This window comes from Carassius auratus, chromosome 21 (genome assembly GCF_003368295.1).
Source record: "Carassius auratus strain Wakin chromosome 21, ASM336829v1, whole genome shotgun sequence".
In the NCBI taxonomy this organism is placed as follows: domain Eukaryota; kingdom Metazoa; phylum Chordata; class Actinopteri; order Cypriniformes; family Cyprinidae; genus Carassius; species Carassius auratus.
Window position 1 is genome coordinate 4748159 of NC_039263.1, and position 21679 is coordinate 4769837.

At 38.2% G+C, this 21679-nt stretch overlaps 1 protein-coding gene across 1 annotated transcript in view; it reads left to right on the top strand.

Annotated features, from left to right (window-relative positions):
• Positions 1-21679, top strand: part of LOC113038296 (AMME syndrome candidate gene 1 protein-like) — a 31095-nt gene that overhangs the window by 3783 nt on the left and 5633 nt on the right. Inside the window, exons 2-5 of the mRNA XM_026195609.1 lie at positions 7519-7629; positions 10173-10287; positions 17555-17645; positions 17777-17873. Coding sequence (XP_026051394.1) covers positions 7519-7629; positions 10173-10287; positions 17555-17645; positions 17777-17873 — 414 coding nt within the window. The remainder of the gene's footprint in view (positions 1-7518; positions 7630-10172; positions 10288-17554; positions 17646-17776; positions 17874-21679) is intronic.

The following is a 21679-nucleotide window of genomic DNA, read 5'->3' on the forward strand; positions in this document are numbered from 1 at the left end:
AAACGGCCTCATGGATGGGTCTTGGCCAATGAAAGCTACCATGAATTCCAGACCTTCAGCCTGAAGGACTGGCTACACGAGACTAGAGTTAGATTGACCATGTCAGAGTTTCTTTTTCAGATTATTTTAAATGAAATGTTAAAATGCTCTCAGAGCAGCTCTGAAGATGAAGATCTGATGGGACGATGAGACGGCTGATGCTGAAAACACCACATTCTTAAGTATGTGTATTACTGCAAGTATAGGAGTGAACCGTCTTTGTATTTCTGTAGTCTTCACTTTGCATCTTCAGTACTTGGCCCCTTACTAGTGGTCAAAGGTCATAGAGTGTAATTTGACACTCTGAAATGGTCAGGGTGAGAGCTGTGGAAATGTTTACTATAGCAATTCAACTGCTATCAACCTTTTGTCTGTAAGCTCTGTGGTACTTTGCACAAATTATGGTAGTATGTTACACTAAACAGTCAGATAAAAGTTTGCAATGTACAGGTGCATCTCAATAAATTACAATGTCATGGGAAAGTTAATTTATTTCCGTAATTTAACTCAAATTGTGAAACTTGTGTATTAAATAAATTCAGTACACACAGACTGAAGTAGTTCAAGTCTTTGGTTCTTTTAGTTGTGATGATTTTGGCTAACATTAAAAAAAAAAAAAATTCATTATCTCAACAAATTAGAATACTTCAAGACCAATAAAATTTTTTTTTAGTGAATTGTTGGCCTTCAATTCAGCGTGGCATGGAGGTGATCAGTTTGTGGCACTGCTGAGGTGGTCTGGAAGGGCCTTCAGCTCATCTGCATTGTTTGGTCTCTTGTTTCTTATCTTCCTCTTGACAATAGCCCATAGATTCTCTCTGGGGTTCAGGTCTGGTGAGTTTGCTGGCCAGTCAAGTACACCAACACCATGGTCATTTAACCAACTTTTGGTGCTTTTGACAGTGTGGGCAGGTGCCAAATCCTGCTGGAAAATGAAATCAGCATCTTCAAAAAGCTGGTCAGCAGAAGGAGGCATGAAGTGCTCCAACATTTTTTGGTAACTGGTGCAGTGGTTTTGGTTTCCAAAAAACACAATGGACCAACACCAGCAGATGACATTGCAGCCCAAATCATCCCAGACTGTGAAAACTTAACACTGGACTTCAAGCAACTTGGGCTATGAGCTTCTCCAGCCTTCCTCCAGACTCTAGGATCTTGGTTTCCAAATGAAATACAAAACTCTGAACTGAAAAGAGTCCATTTCTTCTTCTCCTTAGCCCAGGTAAGATGCCTCTGACATTGTCTCTGGTTCAGCAAATTCCTCGACACGTCAGGATGTGTGGCTCTTGATGCCTTGACCCCAGCCTCATTCCATTCCTGGTGAAGTTTTCTCAAATTCTTGAATCAATTTTGCTTGACAATCCTCATAAGGCTGGTGTTCTCTCGGTTGGTTGTGCATCTTTTTCTTCCACTCAACTTCCTGTTAACATGCTCCGATACAGCACTCTTTGCACAGCCAGCTTCTTTGGCAATGAATGTTTGTGTCTTACCCTCCTTGTGAAGGGTCTCAATGATTGTCTTCTGGACAACTGTCAGATCAGCAGTCTTCCCCATCATTGTGTTTCAGGGTTTCTACAGGTCTTAAAAAAAAAAGTAGTATCAAATTTAAAGCCTTAAAAAGTCTTAAGGGGGGGGTGAAATGCTCGTTTTCACTCAATATCCTGTTAATCTTGAGTACATATAGAGTAGTACTGCATCCTTCATAAATCCAAAAAGTCTTTAGTTTTATTATATTCATAAGAGAAATATAGTCTGTACCGATTTTTGCTGGAAAAACACGACCGGCTGGAGGCGTGACGTGTGGGCGGAGCTAAAGAATCACGAGCGCGAACAGGCTTTTGCGTTGAGAGCATGTGGAAGCTGTGACATTACCGTGAGGGAAAACCCATCATCCAAAACAAACCATGGCTTACAGTCAGATTCAGCGTTTATTTATGGTCCAGAATCAGATCCAGAGGCTGAAACTGAACGAAAGAAGCAGCAGCAACGACTCGCTCCGAGCGGGGCTCGAACCCGGGTCTCTGGCATGGGAGGGGACGCACTAACAAGGAGGCAGAGATATTTGAAGCAGTTTTACTCACCGCCTGCGGTTCCAACACACGATCGTGACCCTTTTTCCTTGGGATTGCATCATCCTTAAAAAATAAACGATACGCAAATCCGTCGTCAAACTGGGCCTTGTTTGTAAAACAAGCATCTTCGAAATGCAGGGAACAAACACTTGCACAACTCCGTTGATGCTCTGTAAAAATAAACTCCATCCACTGGTCCCTTAATGCTGTTTTTTTTGGTAATCTGTGCAGGGTTGTCTTGCCCTGGCAACCAAAAACACACTTCTTTTGTGACATTTGGCGACGCTCTCGCTCTGATCAGTGAAGTCTGTTGTGCTCTCAGTGCTCTGCTATACGGGAGCGCGCGCTCTTCTGGGAGAAGTGCCTCAGGACCCATATAAGGAAATTCCGCTCCATCTAACGTCACACAGAGCCATACTCGAAAAAAACTTTCCGAAACTTGTGACAAACCGGAAGGAGTATTTTGGGAACAAAAATACTCCTTCAAATGTGCAACTTAATTTTTGAAACTTTGTCCATGTTTAGCATGGGAATCCAACTCTTTAACAGTGTAAAAAACTCAGTATGCATGAAATAGCATTTCACCCCCCCTTTAAATTATACAAGAAAGTCTTAATTATGATTTCAAGAATTTACGGACGGAAAGACCAGAATTGCGATATGGCTGAATGTGACTATTGAATTTCAAAAGGCCAACATCATGATTTAATTGAATAAACATGCTCACCACTTCAAGTCCAGTACTGCACTGCTTTGTGTTCTAGTGTTACCAGGGAAACCGTTATATTATACCAAACGCTCCACCTGCTGGCAGAATAAATGAACATTTTCAATAAAACTGTTGTTTTGTTAAGAGTTCAGACCAATGTGAAGATCAACCCATGTTTTTACCCTGCAAACACGCATCAATAAGACAACATTATAAAAATAAAAAAACTATAGCGGTGTGCGATGTGGTCTGCGAATCCTGCAATAATATTGCATTTGTAGTTTTAACCTTTAAATTTAAATATGCACACAGTTTGGATTCATGAAAGTGTAGTCAGAATTTTTAATTAGCATGTTTTTGTGCTTTGGTACTGAAATTGGTACAGAGAGCGATGGATTTTCACTAGTATTGGTACCAAATACATACATTTTGGTACTGTGACAACACTTATTGAGATTGACCTGTAAATGTGATTTTAACTTGGTGTTCATTCTTGACTTAATTATTAGTTTTCTTAGTTAAGTTATAATTTGTGTATAAGTTGAAGTTGTTGTAACAAATTGCTGCAGTATTTTGTACTGTGCACAAGCAACAATTCTGCAATTACATTTGTAGAAAGCACTGGACTTTTTTTATTGTCATGGACCCACTTGTACAAATATAACCCTTTATGTTTGTGATAAAACACGCTTATAGATGGCAAACTTAAAAAAAAATTAAATCTTACTCTTTAAACAAAAATGTATCTTGTTATTCTTGTTTGCATAGCACCATTTCCTCAGTTATGCCCACTGATTCAGAAAAGATGCTTTGGATGTCCAGGAAAAAGTGTTGCTCAGAGCCGCTTTGATACAACCATATCTTTTTATCCATGTGATGTGTCACTGTCCCTGGATTTAAAGGTCAGGAGAAAATGCCTGATGCTGGCAAATGTGACTGAAAATCCAAGTGTGGAAGGCAGATGGTTAGGTGGGATAGTGTTTATGCAACATAACTCCTCTTTCCAACCAAGGGAATCATTTTAGGGATTCATGCTGCTATTCTTTGACTTTTCAGGGATTTCGAGTGGTTTCTTTTTTTTTATATGCTAAATAGGTAAAAACTAATTTTAGTAGTAGTTTGCGTATTTCTGTGCATGTAAATGTGCTCACTGAGTTAAGTCTTTAATCTGATTTTTCCAGCACATTAAAAGACTTTTTCCAGTTTTTTCCTTGCAAAGGGATATTCAACTGGTCCTTAAACAAGTGGCCTAAATTTTCTGTCTTAGGAGTAGTTAAATATTGACAGCGACCGCAGGCCATATATGGTTAATCCTTTTTATCATTAACTCCAATTTGGGTGTACAGAAGATGGACAAGTTGGAGAACAATGTCTGTGTCCAGCAACCTATACTTAATATTACATACCAAAGCAAGAGAAAAGAAAACAAACAATGCTTTAACATAAAAATGTTAACTTAAGAAGAGGGAGTTAGAATGAGTTGCTTGTTTAATTTCAGTAGCTCAAGGTTGCATCGCCTGAAAGAATTGAGGAATAGCCTGATATCTAGATGAAATAACCTCAAAATGCTTAAAATAAGATATTACCCCTTTTTTTGGCTTATGTTTGCTACATTACAGTGTCTTGCAATACTATAACCTGTGACATCTCAGGGTTGGTTGAGTTGAACAGATAACACTAAAGAGATAGTTAAAGTCAGACTGTAGAGGACAGATAGTGAAAGATGAGCCCCAGGGCTAGGGCTGAGCCTGTTAGCATAAGTCACATACAGTTGTCAGGACCACCGGCAGTGGGATGGCAAAAACAATTTTTTCCACATAACAGAGTTTTTCACGTTAATCTCAATACGCCAGTGAAGTACAAAGCTTTGTTTGCAAAATAATTGTTTAGCAGCCAAATGTTACATATTTGCCATGGAAATATTTTTTTATTCTGTAGAAAAGTGGTATGTGAGCACATACATTTTAAAGCTATGGTAGGGAACTTTTGACGCTCTAGCGGTTAATAAACAGAACTGCTTGCGTCTTGCGGAAGAACATTGTAGCCGGAACTACTTCTCTCTGTTTATGTCTATGAAGAATCACAAAGGTACTGGGTTACTCCGCCGCGGTATCCCCGAAGCAATCTAAAATAGTCTGAATATAAACACTTATTATAGGTGCACCCTAGTGATTCAGGACGAGCTAAAAACACGGTTTGGAAAATGGATTCATGGTGTACTCGCTTATTATATAAATTTTTCTACATTTTGAACACAAACAAAGTTACGGACCGCAGCTCTGATTGGTTGTTTCTTAACGGGAGCGGTCCGTAACTGCAAATGGCAATAGGAGCACTGGGACGAGCCAGAGGAGCTTGATTTTTTTTTCACAGATTATCTGTCTCATATTCTACTGTCAGAACATAATGACAGGTTTAACAAAATGTACAAAAGTTACCTACTGCAGCTTTAATTAAGCCATAAACTACATTAGCCAAACTTTTTTTCCATTGGTTTAAGATTGTATAGTTTGTGCTTTCATATTTTAATTATCATTAAAACAACATTAGATTAGATTCATTTAGGAACAGAATGTCAAAGTGTTTCCCTGAGATGCACGAATGCTCTGCTTCGTTTTGTTTGAAACTATTTCCGTTGGTGAAATCAAAACACACAGAATAGTGTGCCTTAACTGTAGGCTAACTCAATCAATATTAACTACATGTTTGGTAAACTGTTGTATAAAATCAACGTCAGATTTGTGATTGCACTCACATGCTTATACTTAGGAACCGGGTGTTTTTTGCTTAAAATAAGAGTCCCTTTTCTGCGCGCACTAAAGCTGTGCGAGCATACTGTAACGCCCTGAACACGCGTAGACCGTGAAAAGATCAACTTCTCACGTGTTGGATGAGAAATGAAAACTAACTAAACTGACAAAACTGAAATGTTTTTTTTTTATTATTATTTTGCATTAGGATGATTATTTTTATTCTACCTTAAAATGACTTAATTTGGCTTAATTTTATTTAAAAATCACCTGCTTTAGAACACTGAAAAATCTAATAATGTTGGTGCAAATAAAACAAAGATGTTTCATCCATCCAATTAAAAAAAAATTTGGGTAATGATTCACAGTTAGAAGTTATTTATTTTTCATTGGCTCAAGTAAAAAAATATAGATGTGAATCATTACCCAGTTTTTTTTTTTTAATTGGATGAATGAAACACTTTGCATCTTTGTTTTATTTGCACCAAAATTATTTGATTTTAACATTTTGGAATAATGTATTTACTGGTAAAGACCTTTTTTTTAAAAAACAAATTTAAAAACTAAAACAAATACTGAATGCTTATTAAGAAACATCTTATTGAATGTTGATGTGGTGTTTGGATTGTAGAACTATGCAGTTATTGCCTTTAATTTCACATGAGTACAGTTAATCTTTTAATTTAAGGCCAATTCTATGTAGTTTCAACCCAATTCAAAAACAAAAGCTAAATACTGATTTCTGTACCATCTGTGTTTGTACTGAATGCAGGCTACATACTGTGCGGTTACTGACGTTAATTTGTTTATGTTTAAATTGTTTATGCACACTTTCCTTCTTTCTTGTTTGTTGCTTAAAGATAAAAAGAAAATATCGGAAATCGGTATCGGAATCGGTCAGTTTGCTTGTAAAAAAAATCGGTATCGGAATCGGTCATGAAAAATCATGATCATGCATCCCTACATTTTAGGACCATTTTTTCTTTCAGTGCAAGTACATTGTGTACGCAAGCGCTCTGGCACGACCACCGCGTTGTTCAACCCGCACAGCCATTTTTGTCGCATATGAGGAACATCAAACGGGATACAAAATAAAAGTGTAACAAAATCCCTCTACTCATTTGAGCAGTGCAGCAAAGACTGTTTATCAGTTTGAACTCGGACCATGTTATTTTAAATGAGATGACCAAAATATACTGTTGTGAACAAACAATTATGTAAAATAAGAAAACAATACATCAAATTACCACTATAACCTGTAGATGGAAGCAGAGGAGAACTTATTGACTTATTAACCATTCACTTTATCTTTTATATTTTAAAAATATTAAATAACGATAAAGTCAATATTATAAAATATCAAATCAAGAAATCAGATTTTGTCAGTTTTGTTGTTTTTTTTTGTTTATGAAGTTAAAAACTGTCAGAGTGCATTGAAAAACAAACTTTTTACTTAAAATTACCACGGAATCACACACAATCACTGAAGTCCTTGGTCAGTTTCATATGAGACTATAAATTAATAATGGTGAATTTGATAAGAGTACAATATATTTTCTACATAAAAAAGATTTTGCATGTTACTGTTGTTAATAAAATACATTTTGTAAGCTTCCCAGCTCAATCTTGGTGCTTTACTGTCAGATGTGTATAAACAAGAAATAAACAAGAAATGAACGTATTATTATTGTTATTAGTATCTGCACTTGTTAATGCAAAACAGTAGTAATTTTATCATATATATGTGTGGTATCTCTCTGAAATTAAAATAATCAATAAGCATTGGTCAGTATACAGTTACATTTTTAGTCGGGGTTCAGTGTTCCTATTAAAAATAGTTAGTCTGGAGCCCTGCAAAAACCTATAGAGGGATATATTTGCTTTCATAACTTGAATTACTTGTGTATTCCAACTGCTTTCTGATAGATGTTATTTTCTTTCCCAACAGCCCACTGTTTGTCACTTGGAAAATCGGCCGGGACAAGCGGTTAAGGGGTTGTATAGGTACATTTTCTGCCATGAACCTGCACTCAGGACTCAGGGAGTACACCCTTACCAGGTAAGCTACATCTCTCTTTGAAATTCTGCTTTTTTTTTCTCTGTATCTTCTAATGTGATATTATTTTTGATAATATTTATTACGAAAAAATATCTTGATTTCACTTTTCTTGAAAAAATCTTTAAAAGAGTTTTTTTTTTTTTTTTTTGTTTACACCAAATGGAATTGCAAGATATACAAAAAATTATTTCTGTGCTCAACATTAATTGCAGTCCCTCTCTACTGACAGGAGTAATATTAACAACAATAAACAATGAACTTTTTTTTTTTTTTTTTTGCTTTTTGTAATTTCAGCTAAATTGCAGTCTGTACTGGACTGCCACCAGTTTTCACTTTTCAGGAAGAAGTCAGCCCTACTTGAAGTTGCCTGTGCACTTTAACACTTGTACATGCATTGCCTGTAAAGAACATCTTAGACTTCTCTTTCTCAAGCAGTTGCTTGACCTTGCTTCCAATCTAGTCATCCATCTCTAGAACAGCCACATTCTTCCCTCAGCAGGAACGGAGACACAAGGACAGATGCTTCGCTGCCAAATTCCCACTTCTCCATTCTCTGGTTGACTTTGAACCAGCTTATGTAACCAAAATCAATGTAGTTAACCTCCAGGCTTCCACATTCGGTCTGTGAATCAGTCTGGTGTCAGAGGTGGCTATGAGTAAAGTAATGAGTATAGTAATGCATTGTTGTTGCTAGAATTAAGCATCACGGGTGCTGCTGCCATAAACCTTTTAATCCATACAATGTCGTTTTGGTGCATGCAAATAAAATGTTGAAATTATTTATGTATAATAATAATAATAATAATAATAATTTACTAAATAAATTCCATAAGGCCATTGGTTCCCCAATAAGAACTAAGAACTATAACAAGTCCTGCACAAGCTCATGCATGTATTCGTCACCTAGAATTAACATCCAGATGGTATTTAGATATTTCTTTTTAGGATGACTTTAATGTGGTTTTATTGGATCCCATCACAAAAATGCATGAAAATTACAGTTGCGAATGAGGCCAATAAGTGCAATGTTCAGTTTTCAAATTTTTAGAATTGTTTTCCCATATTTCTCCAAGCCCCGTTGAATATTTTTGGTCAGTCATTGATGAAGGGAATGTTTTGTTTTTATATCCTGCATGCCTGTTTCCTGAATCTGCCTAAATGTGCCAAGAGCTTACCAAACAGTGTCCAAATACAGAAGAACTCTGCTGGGGATCATTTTACATTTAGGGCTTTATTTCATGTTCTGTGCACACATGGAGGAATAGTGAAGCTTTAATCAGCTTAATTGCTTCTCGTGGGCAATGAAGTAGTGGTATACAAAACACGAGCAACAGTTGACATCTGGGAAATGTTCTCATGGGATCTGTCAGCATCAGGAAAGCTTCATGGAGTACGGAGCATTTGATTTGAAAGTAGGTGTGTTTCGTCACAGCTCTTCACTGTGTATTTGGGGATTTGCCTCGTTACCCATTGTCTTACCATAGGTACTGATCCCATGGTTGCTTAAAGAATGGCAGAGCACCCACAAAAAAAAACTACCATTGGGTCCCTGCGGGTGGTTATATACAAATGCGTTTTGTTCCCAAAATCGGTCACTAATCTTGAAAAATCTAAGTGTTGAATCAGATTTTCAGTCATTTATAGAGGGCCATTCCAAGATTGACAATCAACCAACAGACATGAAAGATCACATCAAATCTGGTAAAATCAGATAAGATGCTGCACAACAAAACCGTATACATTCATAATAATAATAATAATAATAATAATAAAAACTTGATTGTAGTGATGGTCTTTCAGTTTTACTTTACATTTGAGTGTGTTTGAAGGTATTGTTTCTAAAGTGCAATGGTGTAAAGCTGGTAAAATGACGAGCAGCTCAGGAGATGAAGTGCATGTGTTCATCTCCTCTTATATTAAGACACTGAAATCACTGAGTGTCATGTGTGTGTGTGTGTGTGTGTGTGTCAGTGGGAACTGCACCATTAATACACACACACAAAACATGTGAACTTATTACCTGCAAGCTCTGACTGGCTTCGGTCGTGTGTGATAGATAGGATGTTAGATTAATCCATACAGTTATTGAGTAAAAATGTCCAGAGCTTACTATCATTATCCACATTTTTAATCTTGATCTTGATACGACATTGTTTATCGGTCAGTGCTAATTCAGGCTATTTATAGAACGTGCTTGGCAGCCGACTCAGAGATGCATGCAGGCTACCTGACTTACAAACCCTCCTTCCTCCTTCCTTCTCTCACTGTTGATCTTTCTTTGGTGATGGGGTTTCTCTTTCTGAGACGACATTACCTCGTCTTTTGTGTCTGCGAATCTAGATCAACTCACTAGTCAGCTTCACTAGGTTGTAGTCTTACCATATTCATGAATACTTGTTCATTGCAATTTTCCTTTTTATTTTATCAGGCTGTTAGATTTATACTTTTTTTTTTTTTTTTTTATTGAATGTTGATCATGGTTTCACACTGTACCCATGGTATGGCTGTGTCCCAAACCTTGTGCCTTCATGTCGTCTTCACAGTGCCCTTAAAGACAGCCGCTTTCCCCCCATGACGAGGGACGAGCTGCCGCGCCTCTTCTGCTCAGTGTCTCTGCTCACAAACTTCGAGGATGTTGGTGATTATCTAGACTGGGAGGTAAGAGCGCACAAGATGTTACCATCTGTTATCCACATTTGTTTTTGCTGTACACATTTTAGTTATAAAAGCCACTTAACACTAAATCACTGTTCCCTGAAGAGGCAAATAAGTGTCTGTTCACTGAATTATTTGCATGAGTTTTTAGGCTTTGTCAGTTTAAACATGAGAAGTCTGAACCACTAATCTGAACAGGCCACTAGAAAAAACATTTAGTGTTAACCCTAACATGGAATTTCACAGGGCTGGGTGATTTTTTTCCAATATTATCAATTCATTTGAATTTAATGTTTTGTCATGATTTAATTTTTTGTAAAGCAAGGAATCGTGTTTTTGAATAGAACTATTACCAAACAGTAATATTAGACACGTTAATGATAACAGTCAAGAGGAAAGAATGATCCAAACTCATGATGGTGCACGAGAGGTCAAACGCTTCCACCAGGCACAGTTTTACATGGAAAAACAATGGAAAGCAGAACAGTGGAATAATAATGATAAAACAAAACCGTAAATAACTACTACTGTATGTCTGATATTTCATGTTTGCATGATGCTAACGGGCTTAAACTGCTGTTACTTTTATATAAAACATTTAATAATAGTCTATTTAAATAATATTGTAATTGCATTAAGCTGACTAGATAATTGTAAAAAATAACAAACAAATAAAAAAACAAATTGAAATCAAGGATCTTTCAAATGTTCTGATAAGAAAATAAATGAAGATGATTTGCTTTTTTGCCATATCACCCAGCCCAAGAGTTTCAGGCCTTATACCAATAACTGATAGTGTTTTTTTTTTTTTTTTTATCAATAAAAAGTAATATTTGAATAAACAAAGGCTGCTTAGTTGAACAAGTGACACTTACAAATGTTAAGTCATAAATGAAAATATAACTGCAAGCAGCAATGATGGGCACAGGCAAGGATTTAGGAAAACAATGCACAGTGGGCACATGCATTTAACCCTCTGGTAGTCTTTGGTTGTTGGTGATGAAAAAACATACAATGCTCACAAAAATTAAAGGAAAACTTTTTAATCAGAGTAAATTACCAACATGTGCCCTAGATGGGCAACAATTAGACTGCCCCTAAAACGGGAATGGTTTTACAGGAGGAGGCCACTGACATTGATGAGGGATATACATGAAGGGATGCACAGACCTCTACAGGCTAGACAATGGCGCCGTGACTGCCATTAGGTATTGGGATGAAATCCTTGGACCCATTTTCTGACCCTAATTTGGTGCAGTAGGCCCTAGGTTCCTCCTAGTGCATGACGGTGCCCGCCTCATGTGGGGAGAGCATGCAGGCAGTTCCTGGAGGATGAAGGAATTGATACCATTGAATGGCCACCACGATCACCTGACCTAAATACAATAGAACACCTCTGGGACATTGTTTCAGTCCCTAATGTTGCACCTCTGACTATCCAGGAGTTTAGTGTTGCCCTGGAAGAGATCTGGGAGGAAATAACCCAGGACACCATCTGTTGTCTCAATAGAGACGTTCCTGTGGCTCAGTGGTAGAGCATTGCATTAGCACTGCAAAAGGCCATGGGTTCAATTCCCAGGGAGCACACATACTGGTAAAAAAAAATGTGTAGCCTGAATGCATTGTAAGTCGCTTTGGATAAACTTGTCTGCTAAATGCATAAATGTAAATGTAGAGATGTTGTCAGTCAGGCATGCATTTAAGCATGTGGGGGCCATACAGACTACTGAGTACCATTTTGAGTTGCTGCAGTGAAATGACTAGCCTGCTGCATAATTATTTCATTTTGATTTTCGGGGTGTCTTTGAATTCAGCCTCTTTGTAGGTTGACCATTTTAATTTCCATCAAACAATGCGGAATCCTTTCATTCCTAACACATTAACCAGTCCCTATCTGTATAGATATACAGCATGATGTTTTTCCCCAGTGAGATCTGATGTGTTTTCAAAGTGTTCCTTTAATTTTGTTGAGCAGTGTCATTTTGTTTACATTTTTCTAATAATCCGACAGCATGATGCTTCATGATTTTAGTCACACTTGGGAAAAGGCTAATTGATCTTAAACATACCCCAATAGGAAATGAAATGAAAGGAAATGTATAAATATATGTTTAACCACATAAGCAAATCAGGAAAGCAGGTGTTCAGCACAGAGTGCAATGCAGCTCAGTCTGGAGCTCGAAACAACTTCAGAGGTGAGACTCTCTTAAGTGACAGTTTTAGTTTATTCTGACCCTATCAAGATCTGCACACAAGCACAGGCCTCAGCCTACAAGTCAAAAATGGTCTGGCCACTGCAGGACAGCTTGCAAATTGCGTGATCAGAGAGCGAATCTGGGATGTGCAGAATTAGCTACTCACAGCATACTCTCTTTCAAATGAAGCACAAGCTCACAGACTTATTCTGGCTTTATACTGTGAAAGCTTGATGATTCAGGCCGTGCAAACATACACATAGGCACATACTGTCCTTGGTGACCTACAACAGTACAGACAGAAATGAGCCCTGGGTGAGGAGTGACGATGATGTATTGTGTATTGTGTGTCTTTTTTTTGGTAGTGTTTGCAGTGTTTTTCCTTCCTGTTAGCTGACTGAGACTCTTATGCTGAGGGCTGTGCTGTACTTGGCCTGCAGGCATTTAACAGCCACATCCAGATAATAGACAGTCCCACCTTAGGGTCACACTTGAGTTTAGTAAAAACTAATCTGGCTTACGCTGCGTCTTCCTCCTTAAAATAGTTTGATAGGATGCGTGTCATTCAGATAGCAGTCACTAATCCTCTTGCCACATCTATTCTGCGTTCTTTTCCTGTCTGTTCACACAACCAACCAGTCATGTTCAAATCCTGGATCAGTTCACATTATGTAGTTCTGCTGATATTCTATATGTATTCATCCCTTTTGTCAGCAGTGACCCAGTTCAGAGCTAGACTGTGTTCACACAGTAAATCTGAAGTGTATCTCTGCTTTAGGAACCCTTATCTAGTGGTTTGTCACTGCAAGCATCACTATTGCTCATACCTAGGGTTAGGGATTTAAAGTGATGAAACAGACGAAAAATTTAATTGAAATGCCTGTCTGCTTATTCTTGCACAGTAGAATCATTTTAACTTTTCATTGATCTGATTGTCATCATGTAAAAGCATTAACCTGATTCTCATATCCAGATTAATCCAATATTCCAGTTTCGATCAGAATAAGACAGCAGGTTTATATTTTTAGGACAATATTATACATACACACACGTCTATTAGTGTTGTCAAAGGTACCAACTGCGGTACCATTTTGGTACTGAAAATTTAAAAACCTCCATTTCCTGCTAAGATAACATGAGCAGATTCTGAAGCATTGATCATTGAAGCCAATCACAGGTGTTCTTTTGTGAAACACAGTGACCAATCAGCGCGGTTTAATAATCTGCTCAACAGTGCTTAAATCTTAGTGGGAAATGGATGCATTTATAATTTCAGAACCATATGGTTTTGCAGCCAGTGTATAAGACAACACTAGTGTCTGTATGCATGTATAATAATTTGGACGTATATACTAGGGCTGTCAACGAATATTCTAAATTCGAATATGTATTCGAATTATTAAAAAAAAACGAATTTCGAAGGTGAAAATTAATATTCGAAAAAAAGAGGGAAAAAACGCCCGCGGTAGTAGAGGCGTGGTTGTCTGCTTTGCGAATTGTTGACCCGCGAGATAAAGTTGTATGCAAGCTATTTAAGATACAGTTAGCATAACGCATTCGACCACTAGCAACATGAGGTCACATCTCAAAAATGTGCACCCAAATGAGCATGGCATAATGTGTGGAACTCCAGCTAAACCGTCACGTCTTGACACTTAACGTTACTTTGCATTGCCCGCTCTTTGTCTGCAACACGACAAGAGGCCATAACGGATAAAATAATTTCGTTCAATTGTAAGGACATGAGACCGATCAGTATCGCGGACGGGGCAGGCTTCGGGGAGTTCTGTCAAGCAATGGATCAGAGGTTTGATTATTTATCGTTTCATGTCAAAGAAAAGCTCCATGTTTACCGCAGCACAGCTCGCTCGGAGCATTCAATGTCAGTATATTTGGGACAACAGTCGCGACCTTAAATTACTTGCACAAAAATTTGTTTGTTCATTTAAACCAGCGGTTCTCAATTGCAGTCCTCGCGCCCCGCACATTTTGAACATTTCTCTTGGCGATTCAGACATTTGTTCTAATTTGTTCTTATTGACGTAATGCGCATCATTGACAACGTGCAACCAGATGTTCGAATAGTTCGAATATTCGTGTATTTTTTAGAGGGAATATTCGAACGTCATTTTTGAGCAATTTTGACAGCCTTAGTATACACTGAATGAAGACTCTGGTAGATGTAAACATCTGTTACAATGGTAGACACTGTAAACAGACTGTGTCGGCACACCTATGAATATGGGACTACTGATATAAACTATTTGTGTTTTCTATGTAAAATAGGCAGAATAATTGCAAGAAGAAAAGAAAAAGTGGAGATAAGGTTAGAAAGCATGAAGCTTGTGGTTTCAGAATGCCAGTGTGAAGCCTGAAGCAGGACACAACCCATAGTTACATATAAAGATCGTACCTCTTGGATCTTTTAATTGAGTACCTCTGCCATACATCAAAAGTAAGGGTACAAAGCTTCCATCACAAATAACTATTAAAGACTAATAAATTGTCCAGGTGAGAGCTGTCTTTAACACAATCTATATGCAAATGGCTCATTCTGCTTTCATTCCTGGTTCCTGATTGTGCCTCCTCTGGGCTTTTAAAGTCTGTCCAGAGTAGAGCTTAAGGTGAGATCATGGCCCGAGGAAAGATTACGAAGGAGAGGGTTGGTGCTGCTGCTCATTTCTCATTTTTTTCGTATACAATTACTAGCGATTATCAACGTTTAATATATTTAAAACCATTTTCTGCTAAAAACAGGCAATGAGTGTTTGAAATGACTTGCATTCTGATCAGCTTGGGAGATTTTTATGCAATGCTAAATGTTATGTATGCTAACCATTGCGATACTAGAGATGCACCGATTGCAATTTTCTTGGCCGAATCAGATTTGAATATTTTTTTTTTTAAGTGTGACCTGGGGATACCAATTTTTGCTATGAAATATAATTTTTTTACTTTTTCAATGCAAAATTTAATTATTAAATATTACAATTCTCCCAATTTGGACAAAATTAGAGATGATCTCTCAATTGCACAACTGTTGTATTTGACAAAACAGGTGTTATTTCCTACTTTGTTTATAAATGATCATTTTCCTCCCTAACCTTATCAAATGTTATCTTTCACACCAAATCTTACATCGTTGCAATTAATTCAGTTAAAATAAGAAACTGTTGTTGTCCTTAAGAAGAAATCAGCTTAAAAAAATCTCCCATCTTTCCACCGCAGAAGCTGCATCTAGGTATTTACACCGACTCTTTGAATAAGCTGAGGTACCATAAATGCATTTAAACTGCAAAATTGCAAATGCATTAATAATTTTACAAGATCAATGTTATAATTATATTTAAAAAAGAAAATACAAATAAGGTTGAAAAAATACAATACTTTTATACAGTGGTGGCTAGATTGATTAGAGCACTAGTATATCCATCAGCTAAAAATTGTTTAAAGTCAGTTATTTATTCCTATATTTTGCTGTAGTGTCAGTAGAAAATATCAGTTTGCATTTCCAAACATTCATTTAGCCATTTTTCAAGAAGTCTGACAGCCAATGCTCCAAAAAGCATTATTTTTGACAGCATCCTTATTTTACAGACACAAGTGTCTAAAACTTTAAGCATTACTCTAGCTTTGCAGGACGGTTTCTTGAAGCGTCTTTGAGACATTGCCACAGTTCTTCTGGATTGAGTCTGTATCAGTTTGTTCTGTTCTTTCATGTCATTCCAGACAGACTGATGATGATCAGATCTCTCTGTGGAGCACTGGCTGTTTTCAGACAAAAATATCACTGGATTATTACAATTAATGGCAAAATGAATGTTTGGAAATGTAAACCGATATTTCCTTCTGACACACTACAGCAACCATGTTTTAGCTGATAAAAATATTAGTGATTTAATCATTTTGGCCACCACTGTATATGAAATCAAACCACCAGTAAATGGCTGCAAACGACTGTTTTAGTAAGTCAGTCATTTAGTCATTCATTCAACCTATTTGTTCAAATGGCTGATTCATTCAGAATCTTTATAAATCAATGACTCACTCGATTCATTCAGAAATAGCGAAATTTGCTTGTTTCCTCAGCGAAATTAAGCAAAAATGGACAATATTGGTCACTGGTCACAAATTATGTCACTTAATTTTAGCTTTTTTTTAAAAATATTGACTTAGGATTGTATAAAATCAGTTTCACGTTGCAATCTTTTTGATATTTGGGGAAACATCTTGGTTGTGTAAATCAAATATTATAAATAGATTTTTTTTTCTACCGCAGTATGCATCTATAACTTTGTGTGTACTATTACACTAATTTTTTTGTTTTATTTCTCCCCAAATCTCTCTCTCTCAGGCTGCGCGAGCCTCATGGCACAACATAAATACCATTATCAGTCTCTGTTTATACTGAATGTAATAGAATCAGAATCATTCGCGTAAAAATTATTGGTTACCAAATTTCAGTGCTTCCCTAGTTGTTATTGTTATTGGCTTTTTCATAAGGTTTCTTGTCCAGTAGGGCAAGAAAAATTCTCTCTCACTTGCCCCTTTAAAAAAAGTCTACTTGGCGTTAATAGAGCCCTTTGGTTCCCCATGGTATACTTTGGCCCTACACGTATTACAAATTGCGAACTTTGTTTCTTCTTCACTCACAGTGAAGAACTTCCATCTCAACGATGTGTTTACATGCGGATGTGAGCATAGGTGTGATGTCAAAACAGACTGGAAAATCTGCTAATCCGGTCCCTGGCCGGTCGATCGGTGCATCTCTACATAACACAGTAAATACAAATCACTATAAAAATACCTAAGCTTGCTTGAAGAAAAATATTAGATCATTATAATTGTTTATTTGGTTTCATATTTCATTTTTCAATGTCTGTGTCTTCCATGTGCCTCTGAAAGAGAGCGTGAGCGGAAATTATCGCAGTAAACATTAAATCTTCCCTCTCTCAACAAGCCATTCTCACAATTTTAATGTCATTATTAGCACCAATATAACAGTTTGTCAATTACATGTAGGTCAGGTATGGAAAGGAATAAATATGATTATTCAAAATGTCTTTGTTTTCTAGGTGGGTGTTCACGGCATTAGGATAGAATTTTTTAATGAAAAAGGATCAAAGCGCACCGCCACCTACCTGCCAGAGGTTGCGAAGGAGCAAGGTAAGAATAAAATACACTTGCCTAATTTTTGTCTGTGATGTCTTCAGCTACACTGTAACACCAGAAATAAGATGCAGACCCAAACGTAACAATTAGTATGAAAGAACATAATTGAATTTCTGTCTATATAGGATGGGACCACATTCAGACTATAGATTCCTTACTTCGAAAGGGAGGTTACAAAGCTCCCATCACAAATGACTTCAGGAAGACTATTAAATTGACCAGGTGAGACAATTGCCTTTTCTAAACTTATTTTTCAATTCTCAGGCTATTTATATGTAGATAACTATTTTAGTACTTGTGTCCAGTGCTACTAGACAATGTTGGGGATTTTATTTATTTTTTCTTAATGAATGCATTACAATATTGTGTTACTTCCTAGTTAGTTACTTCTTATGGAAGTAATACACTATGATACCTTTGCATTGCTCTTTCTCATCTGGTCTGTGCAATTTCAAATTTACTTTGGGATAAAATTACACTTACATGCAAAATATGATGGTACCCTCGCAACTGGCCCACCTTTAGGGGCATTCATGACCTAATGGATAGATAGCCGGACTTGTAATCCGAAGGTTGCGGGTGTGCGTTCAGTGTGTCTGTGTGTGTGTGTGTGTGTGTGTGTGTGTGTTTGCTCTACTCACTGCTGTGTGTGCACTTGGATGGGTTAAATGCAAAGCACAAATTCCAAGTATGGGACACCATACTTGGCCACGCGTCACGTCCTTTCATTTCCCTTTACAGGTACTCTGCCCTGCACCAACTGTGAGCCAGTGGCATCGTTTTTCCTCACCTTCTCTCCTCCTTTCAACCACCAGGTCAAGGATTGGCTACATCTCTCAATTGTACAAGTATTGGTGGTTACAGTCGGTCATCAGATGGGCACCCCCCTTCCCTGGTGTTTCACTGACTTAAGCCCATGATACCTTGGGAGGGCTTGACAGCAGATCCAGTGTCCTGGATCTACACCTGCTGACAACCACCTAACTCTGTCCTTCAACAGGTTGGCTCTGCCACCGTACCTCCCAATGTATCCAAATCCAATGTGATGCTGTTTCTGCCTGTTTGGTGACCTTGCCTGCCCAATGGTTCTTCAGAGTGACTGCCCAGGAAAACTTCTGCAGCTGATCTCAGTTGTAAAATGCCAAGCCTTCCATCCATTTTGCTGGCTCCTGAGGGATAAGGCCTTGATATATCTTGAGCTTGCGCTTATGGGCTGCCTTATCCTTTCTTCCCAGGGTACTGTTTACTCACCAGCTTGGTGCCTCTAGACTACAGGACAATATCCGGTCAGAGGCTAGTGTCTACTATCTCCTCTGGAAATTTGAGCTGCTTCTTCAGATCTGCCCTCATCTCCCAATCATTTGCTGAGGCCAGGACCCCTCTACTCCTCTGTCCTGATGCAGTGTTCTCTCCTGTCCTGACGAACGACATAAAATGGTGCCTGTCAGGAAGTTGTTTAATCTTCTTCCTTGCCTGTTCCACACCATCTGCCAATTGAGACAGGATCTTATCATGAAGTCACTGGAATTTCCCATCTGTCAAACTTGACTGGCATGCTGATAGGTAATTTTCAAGGTTAGCTTGCTTTCCACATAATGTACCGCTGGGGCTCTCTGCCATCCCCCAAATATGGAGGTTTGATGTCGTAGGTTGAACACATCAAGAACTTTATCCGGCGTCCTTCCATGGTCCAAATATTCTGCCATGTCAGGGCCCTTTTTCATATGCCCTCCCATCTTGTCCAGCTGCCCTGTTTTTCATGGGAACAGCCTTGACATGCTGAGCTTCCTCCTCTGCCATAAGTTATTGTATCATGCTTTGGGATTCCTTTGGGTCAGCTTTATTCCAGCTTGTTCTGGTGAAGCTACCAAGTCCAAGCCTGCCCTGAGCTACTGTCCCAATGATGTCGGCATGCTGCAGCCGATCCTCAACCTCCATGTTCTGCTGGCTGACCTCTTATGACCTATCCTGACCACAATGCCTGACTTGCGTACTCTTCACCCTTGCTATCTAACAGCATCATTGCCTGGTGTGTCTTGGTTGCTTTATACTCCTGGAGCACTGATGTCACTGGCAGCTGCAGTTTGCTGCCTGCACTTTACAGGCCAATGGAGCAGAAGCTTTTTGGGACACCCAGCCACCTCCTTAAATAGCTGCTAATCTTCCTCTCCAATCCCTCAATAGTAGATGCAGGTACCTCAGAAACAAGCAGAGGCCAGAGTAGTGTTGGATGTACCCTATGTTGGTAACCCCAGGCCTTGTATTTGCCAGGATGAGGATATTATCCAGGTGTCTTCTTGGATAATACTCTCCCTCACACTCCACCTATCATTGGTCTTTCTAGGACTGCTGGGATTATTGTGTCTTTTATCCTAAAGTGGAAATGGTCCTGAATGTGCCCTTTCGGCAATAGGATGAGTTTCCACCAGATCCTCCAAAATCCATCTCCCTTCAGGGAAAAAAGGCTGAGGTCATCCATAAATGCTTTTATAGGTACCTGCTGGATGCTATTGGCCAACACTGCACCCCGTCACAACTTCTCTGCTGAATTAGTGACAATGCCCACCTCTAGCCTCTACTATTCAGTGCTGAAATCTCCACAGCTGAAGCGTATGTAGAAGTTGTCATAGTAGCACTGCAAGAACTTCTGGAAACCCTCTGGGACATGGTAGGTTTTCAACGTCAAATCCAATTTTTGGGGTATTGTCCTATACGCATTTGTTAAATCTAGTCACAGAACTGCCAGGTCACCATGGTCATTCTATGCATCTTCGATGGTCTTCATGATTATGCTGGTGTGCTCAAGACAGCCCACTACCCCTGGAACTCCCCCCTTTTGGACGGACGTATCCATGTACCTCCAGAATCCCAAGAAAAATCTTGCCCCTCGATGCTGAGGAGTGAGATGGTATGGAATTGCTTGATCCTTGTAAAATGTTCTTTCTTAAGGATGAAGCATCCCTCAGTGACCAGCCAACTATCTGCGAGAAAGCCCTTCTTCCATGCCACTCCTCAGTAGCTTCCAAAGTCGTGTTATGAGCCTTTCGCAATATTTATGCACCTTGTACAGAATGCCATTTGGTCCTGGTGCTGATTTTGCTTTGGGCTTCCTGAGAAAAGTGTTAATCTCTTTCCAGCTCGGTTCCTCCGCTCTGAAGGGGATGGCCGGTTCTGTTGATTTGATGAGTTACCTAAACTGTAGGGAGCCCTTTTACATTGCTATAAGGTTACAATTGACAGCAGGGCCCAAACTTACATTCAACTACAAAAATCAACATTCAAATTTATTTGCAAAATTAACTCTAAATTATACAATTACTTTTTGTTGTTGAAATAATAAAATAATTTACACAGTGGCTGTCATAAATTGTTTCATTAAAGATTTACTTAAAGCTGCAGTCATAACTTTTTGGGTAAAAATGATCCAAAATCAATATTTGAGCAAGTACAAAACCAGCCAGTGTTCGAAACTATCGCATTACTTTAGCCATTTTCACAATGGTTAATTTATAATAATGTTTTCTAATTTGTGTGATATTGGTAGTTTTCGCGTCGAGCATGGCACTTCTTTACATCACGTCTGTAAACAGAAAGAAGTTGTCCCGGCTACTAGGCTATCGCATGTGAGGATCCTGATCGTTTAATTATAGCCTATTCCCACAGCAGCTGGAATAATTAAATGGCGAGTTGTAATCAAGAAAGATTATATGAAACGAATGTGAATTAAGTTAAATGATATTCCAGTTTTAAATGTGCTTTTGATTACAGATAGCCTGGATTTACACAAGACGTCTTTTTTAAAGACAACAAGTTAGAAGGGAGCATAGTTAGCTTTATGGGTTAAAATAATTTAATATAAAAATTCAAATGATATGACAATTAGAGATTAGACTACAGAAATTTAAATCTACATGCTAATACGCACTATACTCAGTCACGCAATGATGATGTTGTTAACATACATTAATAATTTGAGAATAAAGTTTAACCCTTGTGCATTATTCAAATTCACTACCCTTTTGTTATGT